Source organism: Lemur catta, chromosome 3 (assembly GCF_020740605.2).
Source record: "Lemur catta isolate mLemCat1 chromosome 3, mLemCat1.pri, whole genome shotgun sequence".
NCBI classification, from domain to species: domain Eukaryota; kingdom Metazoa; phylum Chordata; class Mammalia; order Primates; family Lemuridae; genus Lemur; species Lemur catta.
Genome location: NC_059130.1, coordinates 92,179,605 through 92,206,622, shown reverse-complemented (window position 1 = coordinate 92,206,622; position 27,018 = coordinate 92,179,605). Strand labels below are relative to the sequence as shown.

General features: G+C 47.0%; 2 protein-coding genes across 3 annotated transcripts in view; one reads left to right on the top strand and one right to left on the bottom strand.

Annotated features, from left to right (window-relative positions):
• The window catches only part of RAD54L (RAD54 like), a 27,422-nt gene extending 21,664 nt beyond the window's left edge, over positions 1–5,758 (top strand). For both annotated transcript variants that reach the window (XM_045545512.1, XM_045545511.1), the window contains 6 exons: positions 544–654; positions 812–935; positions 1,288–1,366; positions 1,664–1,843; positions 5,098–5,261; positions 5,354–5,758. In XM_045545512.1, coding sequence (XP_045401468.1) covers positions 544–654; positions 812–935; positions 1,288–1,366; positions 1,664–1,843; positions 5,098–5,261; positions 5,354–5,564 — 869 coding nt within the window. In that variant the 3' untranslated portion in view covers positions 5,565–5,758. The remainder of the gene's footprint in view (positions 1–543; positions 655–811; positions 936–1,287; positions 1,367–1,663; positions 1,844–5,097; positions 5,262–5,353) is intronic.
• LRRC41 (leucine rich repeat containing 41) lies at positions 5,682–27,018 on the bottom strand. Its single transcript, XM_045545510.1, has 10 exons — positions 26,527–27,018; positions 22,031–22,117; positions 21,308–21,378; positions 13,234–14,383; positions 8,404–8,664; positions 7,694–7,858; positions 7,493–7,591; positions 6,792–6,914; positions 6,478–6,553; positions 5,682–6,380 (listed from the first exon to the last, which is right to left on the bottom strand). Exons 1-10 carry the CDS (start codon positions 26,723–26,725, stop codon positions 6,161–6,163), a joined length of 2,451 nt encoding a protein of 816 aa, XP_045401466.1. The 5' UTR covers positions 26,726–27,018; the 3' UTR covers positions 5,682–6,160.

Genomic DNA, 27,018 nt, shown 5'->3' with positions numbered 1-27,018 from the left:
TGGGCTCTTGTCCTGGTGTCCTTTGTGAGAGTGAGCAATGGAGGGTAGGCTCTTGTCGTGGCCCAGCAACCTTCACTAAAACTTGTCCAGAGCCCTCACAGAGGCCACATGTGATTCCGACCCTACCCAAGGCATGAACTCTGCATTGTAGACTCTGTAAACTAGACCCTTTGCTTTGGAAAATTTAGCATATCCTCTGTCCAGTCCATGCTTGATGCTTGAGATGTATAGGACTGTGTGTGTGTGAGTGCCTACACATACACAAGCTCAGTAAAATGTTGGGCAGGAAGAAAAATAATGAAGAAACCTTGCCTTCCTCGTTATAAGTCCCTTCTTCTTGAGAGAACACACCTGTGAGCAAGATCGTCCATCCATGGTCCCAGATGACACTGACTACACCCTGAATTTGGGAGGGTGAATACCAAGCAAATGTGGTACTGAGGAAGGCCTTCTGGGCTAGGCTTCTAGGGGGAGTTCTAGTGAGCATTGAAATATAAACTTCAGAAAGCAAAGTAGTTGGCATTTTTTTTTTTTTTTTCCCAGATCCAGCTCTGATCTATGACAAGTGTGTGGAAGAGGAGGCTGGCTTTGAGGGCACCTTGGACATCTTCCCCCCTGGGTCTAGCTCTAAGGCTCTAGAGCCCCAGCTGTCAGGTGAGCCCTTTCCCACCTATATGTGGGCTCCTCTAGGAGTGGGAATAGGGTGTCTCTTTGTGCTAAAGCTGTCCTGTTTCAAGACAGGATATCAAAAGTAAGAATCCTAGGCCATTGGGATAGCCATTTGGAGACTGATGGTTGCTACTCTTCCCAGGTAAGATGCTGGTCCTTGATTATATTCTGGCGGTGACACGAAGCCGCAGCAGTGACAAAGTTGTGTTGGTCTCCAATTATACCCAGACATTGGATCTCTTTGAGAAGCTCTGCCGGGCCCGAAGGTAGAGAAGAGCCTAACGAGATTGCCAAATGGGTGTGCCTCCCCTACTGCCCCTCTAGTAAGATTAGGGGTTCTGATTGGTGTATGTGGGCTAAGATGCAGGTACATGAAGGATTTCCCTGGAGATGTCTGTTCCCTTATTGCTGATATGGCCCTAGGTCCATCTCTAAGCAGAATATCCCCTAGTCCCTCATGTACTCCCATAGAACAGAGTCCTGGCCCCTAGGTCCCTCCTTGTCCCTCCCTGTGGGAGTTTAGGACCTCAGGCGTGGTTAGTTCATTTCCTTCAGTAGCTCTGACTCCCCAAGGGACTCTGCTTTCTTCTTGGGTCTTAATCTTGGATCCCCTTTCAGGTACTTATATGTCCGCCTGGATGGCACGATGTCCATTAAGAAGCGAGCCAAGGTTGTAGAACGCTTCAATAGTCCATCGGTAAATACACAGCCCTTGTCCCCACACCACCAGTACAGTAACATCAGAATTAAAGGGCTCCCTGATTTTTTTTTTTTTTCCCTGGTGGTTGTGCTAGGGTTAGCCTGGTTGGTGATGGCTGGGCTAGAAACTGACTTTGTGGGTTGGGAAATTGGCTGCTGGGCAGACAAACTGGTGGTCTTCACAATTGGTCTGAGTATAAGAATACAGAAGCGTGAGAGAGGAGTTGGCTGGGCTGAGCAGGATCCTAGTTTAGGCTGTAAGAGGTTCTTTTTCTCCTACGTCCTCTCTTCCCAGAGCCCTGACTTCGTCTTCATGCTGAGCAGCAAAGCTGGAGGCTGTGGCCTCAATCTCATTGGGGCTAACCGGCTAGTCATGTTTGACCCTGACTGGAACCCAGCCAATGATGAACAAGCCATGGCCCGGGTCTGGCGTGATGGTCAAAAGAAGACCTGCTATATCTACCGCCTGCTGTCTGTAAGGATGGTGACAGTAGACACAGTAGGGGTGGGTCATGGAACAAGACCTTGAGGACCATCTTGACTTGTTTCTCGGTGCCTCTCTTTGGCCCCTCTGCCTCTAGCAGTAGCCAGGCTGTAGGGCTACCCTGAGAGCCCTTTATTCTGTTCCCCCTCCCCTTCTCTCCATTCCTTCAAACACTTCTTACTGTGTTATCTGGACACTTTTTCAGTGCATCCTTTTCACAGGACACCTGCTTTCACTCATACCGGATTTCTCCTGTGCCACTTGCCTCCCAGTCTTCTCACACCGTGTGTCCCACTGGCATTCTCCAAGTTCTCACTTACCACTTTGAGACTGTCCATCCCATAGTTCCTTTGCAGCTCACGTTGTCTGACTTGATTACCCTCTTTCCTTCTTTGATGCAGTCATCTGTCCTCTGCTATGTTCCTAATTCATTGATGGCTTTGGACACCAGCTTGGCCTTCATTTCTTTCTCAAATCCAATAATTATCCTGGCTAATTTCAAGGACTATGCAGTTACCCAACACATTGGCCTTCATGTTTCCTTGACCTCATCTCTAATGACCTTGCTCCCCTTCATTTAATTACTCCTAAGGTCATACTATGGAACTTGTTAGTACCCAGAATTTAATAAGTCATTCTGCTCTCACTTCTTATCCTTCCAGCTTTCTCTGTTTCAACCTAGTGTCCCCAGAACCTGTCCCCTGCCTGTACCCCACCCCCTCTACTCTGGCTTGACTTTTTTTTTTTTAAAGACAGGGTCTCGCTCTTTCTCCCAGGCTGGAGTGCAGTGACATGATCATACTTCCTGTAACCTCAAACTCCTGGCCTCAAGTGATCCTTCTGCCTTGGCCTCCCAAAGTGGTGGGATTATAGGAGTGAGCCACTGCACCTGGCCAATGTATTTATTTATTTGTTTGTTTTAGTTTTTTTTTAGTGACAGGGTCTCACTCTGTTGCCCAGGCTAGAGTGCAGTGGTACAATCATAACCCACTGCAGCCTGGAACTCCTAGGCTTGTGATCTTCCCACCTCAGCCTCTCAAGTAGCTGGGACTATAGGTACACTTCACTGTGCCTGGCCAACACTCTTAAACAGTTTTTTTGTAGAGGTGCGGGTCTTGCTTTGTTGCCCAGGTTGGTCTCGAACTCCTGGCCTCAGGTGATCCTGTCTCCCAAAGCACTGGGATTATAGGCTTGAGCCACTGTGCTGGCCCTTGACTTCCTTTTTATCCAGCCCAATCCTCATCGTGCATTCTTTCAGCTGCTCTTTTCCCAATACCCATTCTACTTGGATCATTCTAGCTGTTTTCAACTTCTACACCAGCTAAATTTTGCATGTACAAATTGGTACCACTGCAAATTTATGGTCTCCTTTTTGGGCTGAGCGATATCTCATTTCCTTCAATAATCACTTTAAGCCTTCACTGCTTCCCTTAAGTTTCCTACCCAACCCAGTCTCTCTTACTTTCTGCACAAACTTTGCCTTCTCCTTCAGAGAGAAAATGTAGGATGCCAGGCACGAATTCTCTCACTTCCCTTCTTCCTCTCTTCTGTAAATCTCTACACCTGATATTCCCTTCCCATCTCAGGGGAACAGGATTCCATTCCTCTCTATTTGAGGCTCATCCTTCTAGCTCTGCTTTAAACTCCATTCCCATCCAGTGCTTTCTTAGTTAACAACTACTTTATTTTCCTGAAATCTATAATCGTGCTCAGGTAGCTCTCACCTTAAAAACAAAGTAATTTTTCAACCCTGTCCTAGTCTAACCACTGCTTTTATTTCCCATTCATTTACTGTTAAAGTTTTCCAAAGCCTACAGATTAATTTCTTAAGCTTCTCATCTTCTACTCAGACCCTTATGCCACCAAACCTGCTTTTGAAATATAGTACTGACTTCCTAAGTGCCAAAGTAGGAGACTCTCCATTTTCCTTTTTGTATACTTGACACTGTTGACTACTAATCCCTTAAAATTGTCTTATTTTTGGAAACTCTTCTCTGGTTCTCCTACTTCTCTGATTATATACAGTCATATTGACAAATCTCTAACTCAATTTTTAACCCAGATCTCTTACTTGAGCTCTAGATCCATATTTCCATTACTTAATCTACATTTCCGCTTAGATTTCTTATGGGCACTTTTGCTGCATCATGACTGAACTTGTTCTCCTTCTGAATTTTGTCATTTAATGGTTCTTTAATCCACCCAACCCAAATCTAGGAATCATATTATTGGACTATTCTTTGTCTTCCTATCAACCAGATTCCCACCAGTTTTCGCTGATTTTACCTTTTTGAAATTTCTTTAACATAACCCTCCTCTCCATCCCCTGCCAAGGTCACAGTCCTCTCTCACTTGGATATTGCAGCAGCTTCCTAATTTTTTACCTTTTGTCTTATCCTAACCTATTCTTCACATACTGTTTCCAGAATAAGCTTTAAAAAAATTCTGATTTTGCTTTTTATCACTTCCAGGACAAGACCAAACCCTTCAGCATCCAGGGTCTTCCCATATGGCCTCTGCTGACTTCCCTAGTTCTAGCTTTTACTACACTCCCACCATCCTATAGTTAGCCTGGGCTCTTCACAGTCCCCCAATAGGCCAGGTGTATTTCTTTGTTTTATCCTGGGAATGCTTTCCTTTCTCTCTTTTCTTGTAAAAATCTATTTATTTTTCAAGATTCTGCTCAAGGATAGTCTCTACTTTCAAGTTTTTCAACACTATTCTCTTCTGCCATCCTTATGCTACAGGTTTCTATCATTGTACCAATTTGTTTATATGTGTGTCTTTCCTACCAGTCTAGGAGCTCAAGTATAGATAGGGGTCATATTTGATTCTTCTTTGTATCCTAATGTTAGCACAGGGCCTGGCAAAGAAAAGATACCCAAATGATGTTTACTGAATGAATGAGAGTTGGGCTTGGTGTAGAGATCTGAAGCTGCTGCAGACAAACCTCAATTCACCCTGGAGGGATTTAGCTAGGCCCTGAGAATCTTCATTAGTACAGAAAATAGTCTGGGTGGGCATACATGCAGTTATGTTCCCAGGAGATAGACTGGGAAAATAGGGCTCAGCTGAGCAGAGCTATTGCTCCAGGACCCTTAACTTTCCATTCATCTTCCCTTCTCTTGGGTGGCTGTAGTTTCAACCCCTGGGTTTCCTTGTTCCCTCTGCATGGGGATGACTAAGCTCTGCATCCCTCAACACTCCCTCCCACTCCCCGCTATCCTCCCACCTCCCTCCCCCAGGCAGGAACCATTGAGGAGAAGATCTTCCAGCGTCAGAGCCACAAGAAGGCACTGAGCAGCTGTGTGGTGGATGAGGAGCAGGATGTAGAGCGGCACTTTTCTCTGGGTGAGCTGAAGGAGCTGTTTATCCTGGATGAGGCTAGCCTCAGTGACACACACGATAGGTAAGTGGACGGTCCCTGCCATTATTCCTGAGCTACCTGCCCAGCATGGAGATGGGATCTGTAGTGACCACAGCTCTGTCCTCTGCGCCTAGGTTGCACTGCCGCCGTTGTGTCAACAGCCGCCAGGTCTTTCCACCCCCTGATGGTTCTGACTGCACTTCAGACCTGGCTCAGTGGAACCACTGCACTGATAAGCGTGGGCTCCAGGATGAGGTACTCCAGGCTGCCTGGGACGCTACCTCCACTGCCATCACCTTCGTCTTCCACCAGCGTTCTCATGAGGAGCAGCGGGGGCTCCGCTGATAACCAGCTGGTCTGGGTGTAGCTGTTAGAGGAAGGAAATAGGGAAAGTGGGCTCCTTACCTCACAAGACCCTACTGAATTTTGTTCTCTGAGAGAAAATCATCAAGAAGGGCTGCATGATGTTTGCCCAAAATTTATTTTATAAGAAAAACTTTTTTGGTTAAAAAAAAGAAAGGAATAAAGGTATGAAAGGGACTGAGGCCTGGGAACAGCATGGTAAGCCCAGCAGGGAAAAGGCCTGGTAGTGGGCACTCCTACACTTCTCTAAAGCCTGGGTACCTGCTTAAGGTGGGAAGGCAGGAACCCCAGGGCAGGGGGAGGGGAACTGTCTTCAGTGATGGTGATGAAAACTGTAATCCTGGCCCAGGGTTCGCAGGATACTGAGTAAGGGGCCCAAAGGCTCTAAACCCAGCTGTGGGAATGCCTTTGTTGGGCTCCATCAAGGCCTCCAGGACCTCAGTGCAAGGGAAGAAGGGAAAAAGAGAAAAAGGGTGATAGAGAAGGACAGAACTGGTGGTTGGGGTTTCTGGGCAGCCCATGCCTCAGCCCCTGCAAGCTGATGGTACTGAACATGGGTCTGTGAGGTATGGGCCCCATCACATGGTGCTGACATAATCTGCAAAGGCCTGGGATGAGTCCCACGAATCGCTAACCACATGGCAAGTGGCCCGGAGTCGCCGGATGGCTTCCCTGGCTGTGACTGCATCCTGGTCCAGCCAGTTCTGGAAGAGGCGCAGGTGACCAAAGGCTCCACGGCCCCAGCGCTCCAGCCGCTTGGCGAACTCCAGAAGCCCATCTGGCTTGATACAGTTGGAACTGGTGGGGGTGAGATGGATTAGATATCCAGGAAGCGACTATTTCCTGGTCTCTTATCTCTGCAGCCCATCCCTTGCATCCCACCCCCTCCATGTACCTGATATCCAGCTGACAGAGAGAAGAGGATGAATCCTCTGAGAAAACATCTGCCAGGGCCAACAGGCCAGCATTCCCTGGAGAGAAGGGGAGAAGTACCTGTCACCTCCACCCAGGAACAGGGAACAAGGGTATCCCAACACAACTCTGACTAGGGAGAAGCCCAGCCCTGCCAGTTCTTGAAACCCCAGGACATAAATATCTATGTTCCAACCTCAGTGTTCCCAGTGGAGAGGTCTGTGCCTTCACCCAGTGAGTTTTTAGGTCAAAAGCTTGGCTCCTTCCCCCTCTCCCTCCCCAAGGTCCGGCCCCCACCCAGGCGGTTCCCTGGCAGCCGAAGGCCCTTCAGTGTGGAGTTGCCCTTCATAGCAGCAACCATCTCAGGCAGAAATTGGGCTGGGCGCTTCTCGAACAGACGGCAGAAGGAGAAGGTAATCTCTGTCAAGAGAAATTAGAGCAAATTCTGATGGCTGCATTTAGGACTGCTGCCCCTCTTGCCCCAGTTGGCCCAGGCAAGGTGTGTTAACCATATTATAGAGGCCCAGAAAGGAAGGAATTTATCTGAGACCCCAAGCAAGGCTTGAACTAAATCAGAATTCAAACCAGAGACTGAGCCTAAATGTTTGCTGTAAGGAGGTTCTCTGCATGGAAAATTCTCCATTCACTTCCTCTTTCCCTCTCTATTCACTGACCACCCTCTATGCAGGGGTGGAGATTAGAGACAAGTCTATGAGGGGAGCTTGGCACAGCACATTTTTTCTTCCCCACCATCACCATTTCTGTCAGCCCCTGAAAGGTAAGAAAAACTTTTGGATGAGGTACTCTAAAAGTGAGTAATTTCTCATGTTTAATAGAGGAGCAGGTGAGGTTCGGACTTTTAAAAGGAAGGCCATACAGGTTCTATATCCGTCTTATAGGACACATGAGAAAGAAACAGTGGTTTGCTCACTCGGCGAGACAGTGCAAGAGCCACAGTGAGGACCCAGGAATGCCCGGGTTCTGGATGAAGAACTTACCTTGAAGAGTCAGATTCTGTAGCAAAAAGAGCACCTCACTCTGACAGTCAGCCAGATTCATGTCATGGAAACTCAGTCTCTTCAGGGCTAGGTTGTACTCTGGATAGGAAGCAGAGACCAGGAGCCATGGGCCTTAGCTTTCCCAGACAATACGAGGTCCCCACACACCCTCCTCCCTTCATTATTCTGGCTGGGTCCTACCTTTGAGTGTTTGCAACACAAGCCCAAAGTCCTGGGGGGAGGCAAAGGTGGCACTATCCAGGGACAGCTGCTGCAGAGAACCTGAGGCCTTCAGTACGGAGCAGAGCAGTGGGGCTGGCTGGGCTCCCCGTGGAAATCCCATCTCCAACTGCTCCAGGCAGTTTTCTGGATATGATGAGGAGAGAAGATTGCAGCTGGCCATCTCTGCCTCACTCCTATAGTAAGTAGGTCCCATGCTGTCCTTAAGGGATTCACTCAATCATTCATCCACTTGCCTATTGTTATGTCAGGCACTCTATTAGGTTCTGGGAATCCACTAAATATGAGATTTGGTCCTCACCCTCATGGAGCTTTTAGTCCAGGAACATTAGATTACTTGGACAGAAGCAAACTTCATAAAGTATGCAGAGTGGTGGGATAGGAGATATACAGGAACTATGGGAACATACAGCAAAGGGACCTAATCCAGTCTAAAGGTCAGTTCTGTTCTTTTTGTGGAGACTAAGCTGTCATGAACATTCTCCTGGGCTTATAGTGGTCTAGGCCCTGTCCTGCCCAAGGTTATCTTAAGGGGGAATAGATTCCAGATAGGCTAGGAATGGGTGGTAGCAGACCTGGATTGGAGGTCCTCTCCCCTTCCCCCCACACAAATGCACCTACACATTTGTGTGGAGATACACGCCCATGTGCACACACAGACAATGCTTCACCTGGTATCTCCTCATCCCCAACTATGTGGCTAGGGGGCCCTGCATTCCCTGGCACAGCAGGGTTGTCCCGCTGGCTTGGGTGGTCGACACGAATAGAAAGGACTCGTAGCAGGGGCAGGGCTCGCACGATGGCACGTGTCAGCTCCAGGATGGGTAGTGGTGAGAACAGGTCACTGAGATGCAGGGCACGGAGGCGGCATCCAGCCTGACCTGACAGGGCCCGCAGGCTGTCCAGTAGGCGGAAGATGTTAGAACCTAGGCCTATGATAGGAAAGAGAGATTATTAAGTCAGAGTCATGTGGGAGCGTCAGCAGGGGTGACATATTCAGAGACAACTCCAAATATTTCTTTTGATTACCACCAAACATCGGGCTTTGGATCAGATTTTTTAAAACCATTTTGTCCCTCAACTACTCATCTGTGTCTTGCTTTTTCCTCAGGTAACCAGCAAACCCTGATGCCTACTGTACTGGGCCATGCCCTTGAGAAGCATCAGTCAGGGCAGTCACAAAATAGAAGATAGATGTGGTGGGGCAGCATGTGGCTACCAGCTGAATGACAGGCCCACACAGCAGCAGTCTCTGGACTTCTGTGTTTTGAGTATTTTCCTGAAGAAGCTGGCCTTGAAGGAAGGACGTTTTGGACAGAGGGAGAAGACACAGTCAGGGGTCACAGCAGAGTGCAGGACATGCATAGGCTTGTCTGGCTAGATAGGGCTCAGGAAACTGAGCTCTAGAGCGTGGGGCAGCAGAGCCCACACTGTGGAAGGTTCTGGAAGATGAAAAGATGGTCTAATCTCCTATAGGTCATGGAGAGCACCTGAAAACTGAGGAGGAGAGTGACAAACCCAATAGGGAATACTTTAGAAGATTTGTCACATGGGAATGGGGCAGAAAAAGATAATTCCATCTTACAGAATGAAGTAGGTTCCAGAGAGGGTAGGGCAGCTGCTTAATGCCACAAGCAAATAATTCCTTGAATCCCACCCCCTCTCTCATCCTCCCCACCTTGGGGGGGGGGACCATATAGGTTCCTGTTGATTCATTCAACTAAACTTTATCTAGCACCTACTAAATATCAAGATATTTTGCTAGACATTAGTGCAGCACATTGTTTTTGCCTATACAGCCTGATTAAAAAAAATGTGAGGCAAATTGGGGCAACAGAATGCTATGAAAGTACAAAAAATGAGTATCGAACACCTAGACCAACTTATATCAGTAAAGGTATTCTAGCTGCGTCTTAAAGGACCTAAAAACAGATAAGCGATTCATAAAAGAGGGAATGATTGTGGCAGAGGGAACTCAGCATATATACAGGCCTGAAGGAGAAAGTAGCAATGCAAGAACTGGAAAACATTTAGTATGGCTGGAGTGTAAAATATGAGCAGGGGAAGCATTTAAGATACCGCTATAGAGGTAAGCAGGGACAAGAACACGAACAACTCTGTAAAATTGTGTTGACAGGAAGCCATTGAAGGATGTTTGAATGACAGGGTTAGAGGTATGCTTTTGAAAGAATGTTTGGGCTATAGTGGAAACAATGGATTGTATGACAAGAGTATGGAGTTAGGAGGAACTGTTGAAATGAGGCCACATGAGCAATACGGGTAGCCTGAATTAAGGATGTGGAGACGGAGAAATGGATTTGAGAGACTAAAGATAGGACCTGGTGACTAGATATATGTGAAGTAAGAGAGACAGAATCCAGGTATCTTTGGACAACTGACTCAACTGTGATATTGAGAACAGGAGGGTCAGTATAGAGTGAAAAGGGCTCATTCAGGTTGGATATAATGAGTTTTGGGGAGTTTGGGGATTACAAAGTGATGTCTAGTGGACAGCTGAATAAATGGGCCCAGAAGTCCAGGAGAAAGGTCTGGGCTAATGTCATAGAATGGGGAATCTTTAGCATAGGTTGCCTTTGAAGCCACAAGAATGGATGAAATTGTCCAAGAAGGATGTATAAAGTGGGAGAGCTCTGAACAATAAGAAGTAAATGTCTAGGAAAGGGAAGAGAAAAAAAGATTTTTGATGTAGTGGAAACAGGTATTTCATGAAGAAGATAATGATTAATAGCAAATGCTGCTGAGAGTTAACGGAAGAGGACTGAAAAGTATACACTGGATCTAGTAACAAGGAGGACCTTGTTGACAGGTCCTCAATGTAGTGGTAGAGGTGTAAGTGAGGCTTGAGTGGGCTGTCAGTGAGAGAAGTGGAGACAGTACAGATGACTGAACAGGAGAATAGAACAGTAGTTAGTAAAAATTAGAGATTGAGGGAGGAGGTGGTAGCAGGTTTTGTTGGAGATCTGATTTTATTTATTTATTTATTTATTTTGAGACAGAGTCTCACTTTGTTGCCGGGGCTAGAGTGAGTGCCGTGGCATCAGCCTAGCTCACAGCAACCTCAAACTCCTGGGCTTAAGCGATCCTACTGCCTCAGCCTCCCGAGTAGCTGGGACTACAGGCATGCGCCACCATGCCCGGCTAATTTTTTCTATATATATTTTTAGTTGTCCAGATAATTTCTTTCTATTTTTAGTAGAGACGGGGTCTCGCTCAGGCTAGTCTCGAACTCCTGACCTCAAGCGATCCACCCACCTCGGCCTCCCAGAGGGTTAGGATTACAGGCGTGAGCCACTGCGCCCGGCTGAGACCTGATTTAATGTTTAAATGTTGGTGGGAGAGACAGAAGGGAGGCAACATAGTGGTTTAAAAGCATGGATTCTGCCTGTAATCAATCCTAGCACTCTGGGAGGCCAAGGCAAAGAGGATCGCTTGAGGTCAGGAGTTCAAGACCAGCCTGAGCAAGAGTGAGACCCCCATCTCTACTAAAAATAGAAAAAATTAGCCGGGCATGGTGGTGTGCACCTGTAATCCCGGCTACTGGGGAAGCTGAGGCAGGAGGATCGTCTGAGCCCAGAAATTTTGAAGTTGCCGTGAGCTAGGCTGATGCCACAGCACTCTAGCCCAGGTGACAGAGCAAGACTCTGTCTCAAAAAAAACAACATGGATTCTGGAGTTAGGTTGCCTGAGTTTGAATCCTGGCTTTATAATTTACTAGCTAGATTATCCTGGGCAAGTCAATTGACCTCTAGGGGTTGTCGTAAGAATTAAATAATATATCCAGGCTGGGCATGGTGGCTCATGCCTGTAATCCTAGCACTCTGGAAGGCTAAGGCGGGAGGATCGCTTGAGGTCAGGAGTATGAGACCAACCTGAGCAAGAGCGAGACCCCGTCTCTACTAAAAATAGAAAGAGCCGGGCTCGGTGGCTCACGCCTGTAATCCTAGCCCTCTGGGAGGCTGAGGCCGGTGGATCGCTCGAGGTCAGGAGTTTGAGACCAGCCTGAGTGAGACCCCGTTTCTACTAAAAATAGAAAGAAATTATCTGGCCAACTAAAAATATATATAGCAAAAAAAAAATTAGCCGGGCATGGTGGCGCATGCCTGTAGTCCCAGCTACTCGGGAGGCTGAGGCAGTAGGATCGCTTAAGCTCAGGAGTGTGAGGTTGCTGTGAGCTAGGCTGACGCCACGGTACTCACTCTAGCCTGGGCAACAAAGTGAGACTCTGTCTCAAAAAAAACAAAAACAAAAACAAAAAATAAATAAGAAAGAAAGAAAGAAAGAAAGAGAGAGAGAGAGAAAGAAAGAAAGAAAGAAGAGAGAGAGAAAGAGAGAAAGAAAGAAAGAAAGAAAGAAATTAGCTTGACAACTAAAAAAATATATACATAGAAAAAATTAGCCAGGCATAGTGGCACATGCCTGTAGTCCCAGCTACTCAGGAGGCTGAGGCAGGAGGATTGCTTGAGCCCAGGAGTTTGAGGTTGCTGTGAGCTAGGGTGACGCCACGGCACTCTAGCCCAGGCAATAGAGCAAGACTCTGTCTCAAAAAATAAAATAAATAAATAATATATCAAGAGTAGTTCAAAGATCAGACACATACTAAGCAGTATATGAAAATTATTACTACGGCATGTAAGAAACAAGCTTCCCTAAGAAAGTGGGAGATAGGCATCTGGAGCACAGGTGGAAGAATTAGCCTTAGATAGGATGGTGATCTCTTCCATTGTGGTGAAAGAGGAAAGGATAAATGCAGATGCAGGAGAGTTTATAGGTTGATAAACAAGTTGAAGGAACTTGTGTGATGGCTTTTATTTTCTCTGTGAAGCCGGAGGTGAGGTCATCTGAGAAAGGAAAAGGAGGAAGAGTTTGGAAGTAGAAGAGTAGGAATGGGAGCTGATGTTGCAAACACAGTGAAGGTTCTTATGAAGCTGATGACTGTGAATGTATAGTAGCACCAATTTGCATAGTTGTATGATTTTTCTCTAGGTTGCTCAGCAACCTAGGCAGATTGCTGGATTCGGCCAAAACTGAAGTTTTGCTAGGTGGGCATAAACAGATGGGAAAGGACTGAGGATTGCCTTGGAGGTTGCTGGTCTGATAAAAAATTGTCCCACACCTTGTCTGGACAATTGCTTTGATATTACTGGTGGGCTCCAACCCCAACCCTGGCTGTGTATGCATACCCTATACTACCCCCACCTGCCCTTGGGTTGCCTCCCATATCTTAAATGTGCTCATTCTTCAGAGTCCAGCTAGCTGACTTATCTCATTGCTCCTCAGGAACACCTGCTTCCAACAATAAATCAAGCCTTATAGAGCTCATGTTCCTCTCTTCTAGCACTGAGTCTGCTCCTCTGTGAGGCACACACAGCTACATCTTCAGCTTCCTGATCATACTCCTAATTGAACCCCCCTCAGAATTAGGCACACAGCTGGTGCTGCTGGGAGTCCAAGCCCAACCCTTGCCCCTCCAGGGTGCTCACCATTGTAGGAGAGTGTGAGGCTCTCCAGAGACACCCAGGAGCTCAGCAGGTGGCATAGTGTCAGGGCTGCCTCCGTGGAGAGAGGAACTGTGAATAGCTCTAAGGTGGAGATGCTGCGGAATCGCTGGGAGGCCTCCAGTGCTGGAAGCCCCAGGCAGCTGGGATCTGATCCATCCAAAGCTCCACAGGCCACTTCCCCGATCTCCATCTCTTCACCATCCTCCTTCTCACCAGCCACAATAAAAACAAAGTCATACAGGTCTTCAGACTCTGCTCCAGACCCCTGACGGGTGCGAGCACCCTTCTTCCCTGCAGCTCGCTTGAAACGCTTTAGAGGCTTAGGCTGTGGGGCTGAGCTAGCTGGAGCTCGTTTGGATGAGGATGTGGAAGAGGAGGCAGAGGCAGAGGCAGAGGAAGTGGCGGCTGGAGCAGAGGGTGGCCGCTTGGTGCCAGGAGCCTCATGGGAGGTGGCTGGAGGGTACAGCTCCCTCTTAGGGTCTGTCCCGCCTGATGTCAGGCTCTCTTGTGTGCTCCGGCGTGTTACCCGAGTGGAAGGTGCAGCTCTGGGCATCTGCTTGGCTTCACTCTTCCGCCGGGTGGCCATCAGGGCTGCAGCACATCGCTCAGCAGCATCTCGGCGAGGCCGGCGTGAGCCTAGCAAGAGGGACCCTTCCTCTCGGGATGGGGCCCGGCCTCGGGAGGCTTCTCCACAGAGGCGGCAGGGTGGGCCACCAGGGCCCGGCTGCCAGAAGCCAGCACTCATGGTGAGGATAAGGATGAAAAGGGCTGACTCTGGCACAGGCCAGGAGTACAGCGACACTTGGTTGACAGCCCCATGATGAATGAGCTGATGCAACAGCTGGCGAAGTGACTGCTGAGCAGCCACATCAGAGAACAGCAGGTGGCGGAACTTGAGGGTGTGCAGGGAACTGGCCAGGGTCTCCAGAACCCGGCGGTTGGGCTCAGCCACCAGCTCGGTTGCACCCTGCAGCATGTTGCAGATGGTGAGCTGTCGGACATGGCGGGAGCTGTGCAGAAGAGGCGAGAAGCGCTGGTCACACAGTCGCCTGTCAGAAGACACATCAATGGTCCCACGTAGAACATGGGAAAAAAAAGCCTCCATAAACTTGGCTCGCCAGCAGGTCACACTCTGAAAGCAGAGAACATTCCAGAGATTCATGAAACTGTTATCCCAATTACCCCTCTTCCAACAGCAAACTATTGAGCCAGGCAACATTCTAAATAATTTATACAAGTTCATTTAATCCTCACATCTCTGAGGTATATATTACTATTAGCCCCATTTCACAGGTAGGAAAACCGAGGCACAAAGAGGTGGTTATCACCTGTGATCACACAGGTAAGTAGCAGAAACAAGATTGGAAACCAAGGAAATCTGGTTCTAGACCATTCTTTTGCTACAGTGTCTCTCACAACTGAAACAATCACTCCCATGAATTCTTCCATACTTGTTTCTAGAACCTGATCCCAACTTATCATTCTTACCACCACTACCTTTGTTCAGCTCCTATCACCTCACACCTGACCATTTCATCAGCTTCCTGATTGCTCTCCCTGTCCCCTTTTCCCCTTTACAAGCTACTTTGCATAGGCCCATTCATCTTTGTAAAACACTGCCTTGGTTACATTATTCTGCTTTAAAACAGCCATTGTCTCCCCACTGGACAGAGTTAATTTGAAGTTCTTCAGCCTGGCAGCAAGGCCCTTCCACACTACAGCTCTGCCTACCTAAGTTTTATTTCCCACATCTTGCATAAGAGTGAATGCTTTGCACTGGCAAAAATCAGTCACCTCGCTAACCCAAACCTACCTTCTATGTCCTTTCTTACACCTACCAGAAATTTTCTCCATTGCCAGACTAAACAGACTTCCTGAAAAGACCTACTAACATGTCACTTTTTGAGGCTGTTTCTTTTTGGGACTCTGACTACTCAAGTCTAAGATGCTGGTGCACTGTATCATGATATTGAGCCTCTTTGTGTACATGTCCCAACCAGCTTAGAAATTCTGGGGAGCAGGAACCAACTCTTAGATTTGTTTCCTCCAGGCAAGAGTTATTTGCTTTGATGGGTATGGGACTTCATCATATTATTCTGATAAACTTAGTAGTTTAAATTTATCAGGTGATTTTCATTTAACCTTTGGTGCACATCAGAATATACTGTGGAGTTTTTTTTTCAAAGTTCATATGCCAGGTACCCAGATTTGGTGATTCTGTATGTTACACCTGAGGTAAGGTCCAGGCATTTTTTTTTTTTAAACCACCCCCAGATGATTCCGATGTATGTCAGAGGTTAGGAATTACTGCTACCTAGGCGGGGCGTGGTTGCTCACGCCTATAATCCTAGCACTCGGGGAGGCCGAGGTGGGAAGATTGCTTGAGCTCAGGAGTTTGAGACCAGTCTGAGCAAGAGCAAGACCCTGTCACTACTAAAAATAGAAAAATTAGCCAGGCGCCATAGTGTGCGCCTGTAGTCCCAGCTACTCGGGAGGCTGTGGCATGAGGATCACTTGAGCCCACGAGTTTGAGGTTATGTGAGCTAGGCCGATGCCACAGCACTCTACTCAGGGCGACGGAGACTGTCTCACACACACACACACACACACACACACACACACACACACACACACACAATACTGCTACCTAATCCCAAAGGCACACTGAGACAAAGAAAGGTACCAGGCCTCAGAGATTATAATTTAAGACCATCCTAAATCCTTGCCTTCTCCTAAGGTCAATATAGCTCTGCCACTATACTCTGGACCTCTCTGAACCTTTTTCCTCATCTGCAAAATGTGAATAACATCACCTGCTTGAGAGGATTGTTTTGAAGATCCAATGAGACAGTACAAGTTAAAGCGCTTTGTAAACTAAAATACAAAGCAGATGTTACTGCTGCTGCTGTTAGCCCTGATGGGCAATGTGAAATGGAGGTAGAGCCTGTTAAGTAGGCTGCTTCTTTGGCCTGAAGTAAAGGTAGTGGGGGCCTGAGGTTCACCAAGACTAAAAGTAGAACACTTCTCTTTGGTCCTTACCCTGCCTCCATGCATTCCTCGGTACCAGAGTGACTCTCAACTAATATCCAAGGTTCTTTTTTTTTTTTGAGACAGAGTGTCGCTTTGTTGCCCTGGCTAGAGTGAGTGCCGTGGCGTCAGCCTAGCTCACAGCAACCTCAAACTCCTGGGCTTAAGCAATCCTACTGCCTCAGCCTCCCGAGTAGCTGGGACTACAGGCATGCGCCACCATGCCCGGCTAATTTTTCTCTCTATATTTTTAGTTGGCCAGATAATTTCTTTCTATTTTTTTTTTTTCTAGTAGAGACGGGGGTCTCGCTCTTGGTCAGGCTGGTCTCGAACTCCTGACCTCGAGGATCCACCCGCCTCGGCCTCCCAGAGTGCTAGGATTACAGGCGTGAGCCACCACGCCCGGCTCATATCCAAGGTTCTTAACATCTTAGCAGGAGCTTGGCCTCTACTGTCCCCAGGCAAAAGTGTAATTCCCTTTGCCCTAGCTATTTCCCCAAACTCTGCCTGTTGTGGTAACAATTAGGAATGACTTCTTTATGCTCGAATTAACTGTGTAGCAGCAACAGAGAAAGGCCTTACTCACCAGCAGCAGGGCACTAGGGGAGCAGGAATAAATACCTAGCAACCAAGTCTCCGCTCAGCTTTGAGTAGATGCAAAGAGGGATCGCTGAGTCCTTCATGTCCTGCCTCACTCTAGTATTTGCTGGCCCACACCCATAGTCTTGAAAAACACTTGCAGGTATCCCTAGCAAGGCCTTCCAATTTTATAAGTGAGATAGTCAGGTGGTTATAAGATTTGGGCCTAAAATATTGACAAAGATGTGAACCAAGATATTATGACTGTTTCTCGTCATAAAGGGCATGTGGGAGATGTAGGTTAGATAACTACATATTGGACTTTTTCAGACATGTTAATGGTTGAAGACAATGAGAGAGAATATTTGAAATTGGACCACCTCAGACACGTGGTAACTGCAGTGGGCAGCATGGCGTAGTGATCAGGAACATGCAATCCAGAGCTAGACTGCTTCAACTTGAATCCTCGGTCTGCCATTCACTAACTGTAACCTTAGGCAAGTCATTTCATCTCTTTCTGCCTCAGTTTCATCATCTATAAAGTGCTAGATAACTACAGCAATATTATAGCATTGAGGGTTAAATAAGTATGTAAAGTTAGTTTTGACAGCTATCTCAATGGCTTCTTTCTCACAAATTAATGCACGAGCAGACAGCAGTTCACTGCATTTTATTCCATCATCACCTTTTAGAAGAATCTATGCTAAAACATCAAAGCTAAAAAAATGCCTGAGAGATCTGGTCCAAGCCACTCATTTTGTGGACTTGTATACTATAGCCCAGACAAGTGATTTAAATTCTTTTGGGTGAGGGTAAGGGAAATGAGGCATGGCCAGTGAGGTGAAGTGACATTTGCCCACCAACACCATCCTTGCCCCATCCTCAATAGGCTGCCAGCTCAGGCACTGGTGAGGGAAGAGGAAGTGTGTGTACAAACTAAGGAAGGCTAAATATCTTCTTGTACTAAGTTGTTAGAGCTAGCAATGTTCACAAACTATATACTGTCCATTCTTTTTCTAACAGAAATATTGTTTGTGGAAAGATAATGAAGCAATGATAAATCACATGTAAACCAACTCTGGAGTATTTTTATATATGTGAATAGCTATGTATATTTGTTTTTACAATATTGAAACAATTCTGAACACTTTCAAATGCTGAGCTTTTAAAACATTATACTACGATGTATTTAAATGTTTTTAGAATGTGATTTTCTTTTTTTTTTCCTTTTTACTGGACCATTAGATCTAGAAAATTGTGATTATTTTCAAAATATGTACATGTGATATTTAGTAATTACTGTATTATTGAATACTTAAATTGTTTCTAGCCTTTTGATATTAAACTTTGCTGTAATAAACATCTGGAAATAATCTTCATGAGTATCTCTATTTTATATACCATAAATTCTAAGAAGAATTTCTAGTGAAAGAATTTATTTTAAAACCTCTTAGTATCAACAGATTGCCCCCCAAGAAAGTTATAACAATTTCTGAATTTCACCCACCCCTGGCCAATCCTAGGCATTACCTTTCAAAACAAAAAACAAATCCAAACAAGACTTTACTAATTTAAGAAGTGAAATTTTACTTTCCCATTTTTTACCATGAGGTTAACATTTTTCACTTTATTGGAGATTTTTTTATATTGTGTGACTTGTCCAAATCTTTACTTGTTTTACTCTACTGGGATGTTTGTCTTTTTCTTATTCTGTGTATCCCTCTGTTTTTTAAATATTGTTGCAAATGTTCTCCCCCACCTTATTTACCTTTTAAAATTTGTTTATGATGTTAGTATTTTATGTGGTTAAATATGTCTGTATTTTCTTTTTTAGATTGCCCATTTAATAATTAGCACTCTCTCCATCCTGAGTTTTGATAGCCAGTCACCTTTATTCTTTTTTAGTTGTTTTGTGCTTCTATATTATTTTATTTTTATTTTGTCTTCTTTGTTGCCCAGACATGAGGGCAGTGGCATGATCATAGCTCACTGCAACCTCAAACTCCTAGGCTCAGGCGATCCTCCTGTACTTAGCCTCCCAAGTAGCTGGGACTACAGGTGTGTGCTACCACGCCCAGCTAATTTTTCTATTTTTTGTAGAGACAGGGTCTCACTATGTTGCTCAGGCTGGTCTTGAACTTCTGACCTCAAGTGATCCTCCCTCCTTGGCCTCCCAAAGTGCTGAGATTATAGGCATGGGCCACCATGCCTGGTGTGCTTTTACTTTCTACAATTTTTAATCTATACAGAAATAATTTGAGTATATTGTTAAGTGAGGCTCTATTTTTTCCAAATGGTTAACAAACTGCTAGAGACGCATTTATTGAGTAACCCTTCATTTCTCCATTGCTTTGTCTCCAGAGTATCTATTCTATTCTACAGATCTTTGTATGCACTAGTACTACACAGTTTCAAATACTATTGCTTTTTAAGCAGTTATAGGCTATAACTATCTTGTTCACCATTGTATCCCTAGAATCTATAATAGAATAGTACATGGAACTGAGCAGGCACTCAGTTAAATGTTTTTGAGTTATGAGTGAGGTGAAGGCTACTGTTGTGCAAAAGTGGGAAGCATAAGACTCCCTTTGGAATGGATAAGCTCCAAGTCAGGACCTCTGCCTAAGTGACTGCTGGGCCACCAAACCTGGGGCCTTCTAAATGTTCTGAAATGCTTTCAGCCAAGATAACAGGATAACATTCTTTTCCAGGAAGCTTGAGATAATGTTGGAAGAAGAAAGCTTTCTCCAAGAGAAAGATATTATTACAATCTTCATCATCTGCTGGACAACCATACATACTGCTTGTGAAATACTGGGACAAAATGAATCTGATGTTTCCTTAGAGATGGCAGAAAGCCGTTACTGTTTTCTAACACTCTTGCATCCACTTCTCTTCCTCATAAGGCCTAGAGTCTGAGGATTTTGTTGGTCCTCAAGTGTCCTCATTCTGAACTCCAAGGGTTGCAATCCAGATCTGAAAGTGGAAAAGCTGAAGGACATGGGACTGAATGTTACTGAACTCAGTGCATCCCCAGAATTAAATCTCCAATTCTTGATTCTAGCTTTTTTTTTTTTTTGTCATTTGGCCTCATTCATTATATTAAACCCAGTTCAAATACCACTTCCTCAGAAAGACTTTCTTGCTCCCTTCTCCCTCAACCTCCTTACTACCCTCAATCATGTCACTTATCCTATCATATGTGATCTATTTGTAGATTTCCCTATTAAACTGCTAGGTCCTCAAGATTAGGGACTGTGTTTATACTTCCAATATCTAGTATAAGATCTGGTATGTGGTCAGCTTTTTTTTTTTGAGGTAGTGGTCTTGTTATGTTGCCCAGGCTGCTCTTGAACTCCTGTGCTCAAGCAATCCTTCTGCCTCAGCCTTCCAAGTAGTAGTAAGTTTTAATAAACGTTTATTGAACTAAATCTGTCCCATCATCTAATTATGGAGCAGCAAAAGAAATTCTGCTTAAATGAGAACTCCAGTGATTTATATCTTAATCAGCCAATAATAGAATCTCAGGGCTAAAAGAGCCCTAAAAGTCATCTTGTTCAATCCTGTCTACAATGCTGAATTCCCATGACAACCTTGTGTCAAGGAGTTATCCAGCCTCTATTTGAACACATAGTTATGGGAAGCTTATTACCTCTAGAATTAGCTTGTTTCATCACTGATGAGCTCAGAGTTTAAGTTTTACCTTCAATTTAGCAAACATATATCCTCCTTTATCTTCCACCCAGAAAAAAATCTATTAATCCCTTTTATGTGACAACCATTCATATATTTCAAGATGATTCAGGTTTCCTTCCCTTGTCTTCTCTTTTTCAGGAAAAACATCTCCAGTCTTCCAAATGTGCTCATACAATGTGGCTTTGGCTTCTTTCTCCATACTCCAGGGGTAGCCTGACCACTGCAGAGCAAGGCAGGACTATCGTCCCCCTTGTCCTTCACTCTATATTATATTTACATTAGTTCACACAGCTCAGGGTCTAGTCATTATAAGTGGCTTTAACACATTGTTGACTAAACTTTCCTAATCTTTTTTATACAAGCTGCTGCTAAGCCAGACCCATCTACTCTACCCTGAGGCCCTGTAATGGGAATTTTTTAGACTTAGTAAAGCGTTGGTTTATTCTGTTAAATTACGTTTTGTTAGATTTGACCATTGCACCAACCCTGTCAAGAACTCTAGGAATCCTGACTCTGCCATCCCTTTTGAGCACTACCCTTCCCTGTTTTGTGTCCCCTGCAAAAATGGTGAGGAAGAAAGTTAGTGACAAATGCCAAATGGGGCAGAACCTTGTGACAAACCATCAGAGCTCTCCTCCCAAATCGATTGTATCCCTGCCCCTGCACTTTACCAGTACCCAGCTTGTGTCTGTGTGCTATTCCTGCTTTCACTGTGCAAAATCAGTCCAGAGTTCTACCTGATACCTTAACTTACTTCCAAACTAGAAGGCCTTGTCTTCATCAGCTCATCCCAGAGTCGGCGCCAGATGGCCTGAGTAGAGAGGCCTGTAAGGAGAAATACCACACTTGCTTGGCTGCTTCCTGGCCACCATGAGTGAAGTATATCAGCCTTTCATGTTGTCGTTTGGGTTTACAGGAGCAATATGGCAGAGTGGTTAAGAACACTGGCTCTACAGACAGACTGCTTGGGTTTAATTATCAGCAAACTACACTATAGCTATGTGACTTTGGGCAAGTTACTTAGTTTCTCTGTACTTCAGTTTCCTCATCTCTAAAATGTAGTTAATAGTTAATAATAAATAATAATAGGATTGTTGAAAAGATTAAATGAGTTTCTCTGGGTAAAGTGCCTAGGAGAGTGCTTGGCACATCAGGGTTAAATGTTAGCTGTTAACGGATGTGTCCAACGAGGGGAGGCAGCTTGGTTAAACAGAAAAACTAAAATTCAGAAGATCTGGGTTCTAGTTCTGGCCTTTTGCTTTTAATTGTGGTGTGCCTGTGTCTTACTTTTGTTAGTATAATAAGGATCATATACTCGCTTTGTGTTTCACAGGACACTGAGGAATCAGAAAGAAAGTAGGTATGAAAGTACTTTTTGAAAAGCATGAAGTTTGATGCTGGTATAATATTTACCTGAAAAACATCATGATGCCTTGTTCACAATCACTGACTGAGAAAGAGACAGAAAGATACTCACCTTTCTTGAGGGCAGTTTCCTCAATCCTCTCCAAGTAATATATATTCAGCAGAGGTAAGATGCTTTGAAGTATTGGGCCTGGGAGGGCTACAAAAACCAAAACACAAAGTTTACTTCCCCCCCACCCCCACAGGGTTCCAAGCATTATTTATCCTATTGGAAAGGAAAATGCAAGGGCAGACTTATTTGATAAATGGAACCTACAGAAGCTAATCTAAGTCTATTCCAAACTCTGGCCCACTTATCTTCAGCCACTCAGTTGGGAGCTGGAATTTCAGGGGCAAGGGTGAGATAATCCCACAAAACAAGCTGACATGCTAAATGAGCTTGACATGCTCTTTTAGGAGCTGGTCAGTTCACTTCTTCCCAAACATAATGAACCATTCTGCATTGAAAAGGTCCTAGTCCTACTACTGAATATGTGTTATAAAAAGTTCTTCATAATCTACCCTACTAACTTCAGCTCCCTGCTTTGCCTCCTACATCCCAGCCCCACTAAACTACTTTTTTCATTTACCTAACATATTATGCTGCTTTCTGTCTCTGTACCTTCGCCATGCTGTTCTCTCCAAGACGAATGTCCTTGCCACTTTGAGTACATCAACTACTCATCTTTCAAGTGTCACATGCCCTTTATTAAGTCTTTCCTGAATTCCTTTCCCATTCTTCCAGATTAACCACTTCCATCCTTTGGGAAACTGCTATACCCTGAACTAGCACTGTTCTATGAAGAATAGAGACAATTAACCTCTGTAATCTATTCAATATATCTTAAAAACAAAACCTGCTCTTGCCAACTACTCTAGTTCTGAGAGGCCTTATAGTATGGTGACAAAGGGCTTAATCTCTAGAGTTGGACAAATCTAGGTGAAACCCTGACTGTAACACTTAGTTAAAATGAACCCTTGGACAAATTATTTAAGCCTCATTAAGCCTCAGTTTCCTCAATTTTAAAATGGAGATAATAATAACTACCTCACATTGTCATGAAGATTAAAGGAGATCATGCTTATAATCTGTTTAAAACAATGCCTGGCCATAATAAGCTCACTAAATGTTGTTGGCTATTACTATTTTTATCCTGTCAATAGTATCTCTGTCCTATCAAGAAGAAGTCTAATATCTCGGAGTATACCAAAACTTCCATTCCAGGATCTCCTCTTATCTTTACTTGTGGCATAAGTGAATCTTGAAATCCAAGCATCTAGTATAATTCTTAGTACATAGTAGGTACTCAACGTACCTGCTGAATGAAACTGTTAATTTCCTATGCAATTACACTAATGTAGGCATCATCATTATTCAGGTGGACTATTGCAACAGCCTAACTGCTCTCCTTGACCTCGGTTTCTCTCTAGTCTCTCTTCATCCTGCTCTTGCTGATGACATTCCTCTCTTCAAAACCTTTCAAAGGCTCTCTACTGCATTCAAGATAAAGTCCAGGGCCAGGCATGGGGGGTCATGCCTGCAATCCCAGCACTCTGGGAGGCCAAGGCAGGAGGATCATTTGAGGTCAGGAGTTTGAGACCAGCCTGAGCAAGAGCAAGACCCCGACCCCATCTCTATAAAAAAATAAATAAACAAATAAAGTCCAAACTCCATATTCTGGCATGAAAGGTATAATGTACCTTATTCTACTTAAGTTTCCTCATTGTATCCACTCCTGCTGCCTGTATTCACTCACCTACCCCCATTCGTTACACAAAGCAATGCTAGTCCACAAACTCTGGGAAGCTTTTTGTGGCTGTTAGCCCACACTGAGACTTTCCTCCAAAATAGCAATGCTTAGTGGGTCTCTTACTTGGCCCTTCTTCTAAAAGGCCTTACTTGATTCACTTTTTCTGTGTGACTTTTTCCTGGTCTAGGCCCACAGGAGCTCTTCCTCCCCTGTCTCCTCTCAACCTGGCTTGGGGCTCAAACAGTAATAATGGTGGTAGTATGTACAGCAGTGGTGGGGGAAGGGAGGAGGAAAAGGAGATTCAGTAAACTGTCACTTGTTTGTTTTGGGGGGAAGAGGCAATAGAGAAAGAAGTTCCTCCAGAGCCTTACGCTCTTTTTTTTTTTTTTTTTTTGAGACAAAGTCTCACTCTGTTGCCTGGGCTAGAGTGCCATGGCATCAGCCTAGCTCACAGCAACCTGAAACTCCTGGGCTTAAGCAACCCTACTGCCTCAGCCTCCCGAGTAGCTGGGACTACAGGCATGTGCTACCATGCCCGGCTAATTTATATATATATATATATTTTTTTAGTTGTCCAGCTAATTTCTTTCTATTGTTTTTTTTTAGTAGAGATGGGGTCTCGCTCTTGCTCAGGCTGGTCTCGAACTCCTGAGCTCAAATGATCCACCCGCCTCGGCCTCCCAGAGTGCTAGGATTACGGCTCCCAGTGTGAGCCACCTGGGCCCGGCCACAGCCTTACTCCCTTTCCCTCCAACCTGCTCCTCTCTATTTAGCCATCGCCTCTCACAGCCACAGGAATTCTCATCCCCTTTTACCCAAATTCCTCTCTTCCTTTCTCCAATCTTCTTAAGCCAGGCTCCTCCTTGCCTCCTTCTGGCCTATGCCTTTAATGCCTCCTCTTCCCAACTTGTGGCCTCTACACAAAGTCATCTCCCCTTCTAGCCAGGTTTAGCATCCCCGAAGATCCAGGCTGACACAGCCAGACCCTCTCTGCCTTCTTCCACATTCCCTAGGATTTCTCTGAGCCCCCTGCTCAGTTCCACTGAGAGTTTTCTCCCATTCCCCAAGGGTCCAGCCTGACCCTTCTCTCCTCGGCAGTTGGCTGGCACAGGGCCTCCACAATCCCTACCCACAGGCCCTGAGGCCTTCTAGCAGTCTCTCCCCACCCCCTACTACAGGAAGGCACTTGGGCCTCATCAGTATTGGTGCCCCGTTCCCACCACCAAGGGCCTCCACAGCTTTAGGGCTTATTCTGGAGCCCCAACTCCCCAAACTCCAAGGCCTTTTCGCTACACCCACCCTCTCAGGATGTAACCCACGCCCCCAATCCCCTCCCAGGCCTCAACCCCACTCCTGACCTGACCAGGGCCTTCCTCTTGGCAAAGACACCACTGCCACCACCCCTAAGGCCTCCTCGTGGAACACCCCCGTCCCCCAAGGCCCAGGGCCGCCTCTCCTGCCGCCCTCAACCCCGGGCCCTCCGCCTGGCCTGCGATCTGATCTCCTTACCCAACTTCAGCCCCCCTCACACCACCAGTCTGCCGGGCCCAAGGCCTCCCTAGTCCCCTGGGCAGCCAAGCCTGCCTCGCAGAGCCTTCTCTTTCCCCTCTTTTATTCTCCTCTTCCCCTCTTTTATTCTCTTCAGGTCGCAGGCCTCAGTTTCCCTCATCAGCTGCCAGGCCGTGGCCGTGGTACCCACCCACAGCCTGGCCTCCCCGCGGCAGCAGGCCTCTGCTCCTCCGTTACCCGGCCCGGACTCCCGGCCCCGCCAGCACAACTGGTCGGTTCACCCTTCCCGGCGGCTCATCCCTGTGCCCCAGGCCGCCCGCCTTCGCTGTTCAGCCTGGGCGCCCTCCACCGAGGGCCCGGCACTTCGGTCCCGGCCGCTCTCAGGCCTCCGTTCACTCCCATTCGGACTAAGGCCTCTTAGCCGCGACGCGCCCCCTCCCATTCCAGCCCGTCGGCCCGGGGATCCCGGACCGTCGCCCCGCCTGGGGCCTCCTTGGCCCTTCCCGCCTGTCCGTCATTCAAGCCTCCCCCGTCTGCTAAGGCGCTCCCGGCCCCCACTACTTGCTCTCAGGCCCTTCTCGCCGCTTGAGCCCATCCGAGTGGCCTCTGGCGCTCCCTGCCCCGCCGGTCGGTCAGTCGCTCAGTTTGGTACCCGAGGCCTCGGTCGTCAGTTCGCTCCCGTCAGCCCTGGGCCGTCTGAAAGGCCGCGGCGCCCAGAGTCGCTCGGCCTCTCCCCCAGCCCCATTCCCCTGCACTCCAATCCGCTGTCCTGCCCCCGCCCATCGGCCTGGCCTCCCGAGTCTCGGTACCCCTGGTGTGTCAGGCAGATACCCGAGGCCCTCGGCCGTCGGTCAGGTTAGGTGGCCCCGGGCCTGGCCTTCTTGCCCTAGGCCGGGCCTCCCAACCTCGGCCCCTGCCCCCGGGCAGGTGGGCCATCCCTGCCCACCCGTTCAACATCCGAGACTCCTCAGCCCGGCCCAGCCTACTGTCAGTTCGGAGCCCACAGCTCCAGCACGCCAGTCCAGCCTCTGTCGCCCGGGCCCTGCCTGCTTCGCCTCAGACCCGGCCTCCTGGCCTCGCCCCCCGCGCCCCTCAGCCAGGCCGCGGTGCGGGTCCACCTGCCCATTTGGTCTCCGTCTTTACTGCCCAGCCCTGTCAGTCACGAAATTCATGCTCTGACATAACGATCTGGCTTCCAGTGCCCCAGGCAGGGCCTTGCCCCGGGCCTCCCGGCCTCGCCCCCCGCGCCCCCCGGCCGCCGGGCCGCCCCCGCTCGTTGCCAGAGGTAGCCCCTCACCCCACGACTTACCCCACACCCCGCTCTCCAGAACCCCCATATGGGCGCTCACCGCCCGCCCGCACAGCTCGAACAGGGCGGGGGGAGCGTTGGGGCCCGAGGCCGAGCTCTTCGCTGGCGCCGCCTCCCGGGACGTGGCCTCCATGGTCGTTGCCGCCGCTACCTCACAGAACCAGCAACTCCGGGCGCGCCAGGCCTCGGGCGCCGCCATCTTGGGGAGGTGCGCGAGCCCGAGAGTGGCGTCCTCGGACCGCCATCTTGAAAAGGTCAGCAGTTAGGACGGCTCCATAAGCGATATGGGTAAGAATGTGAACTACGCTAAACAAATGTCAAATAAATTAGGATATTTCCCAAATATCTTAGGAGCTACTATTTTAAGTATACTCCTAGATCGATATATTTGGGTCAGGCGTGACTAAGGGGATGTTTCTTAGCAAAGTCTCCTCAGGTGTAAATACGAGCTACCCCTAACCCCTGCCCGAGGCTAGTAGTACATGCCAATCT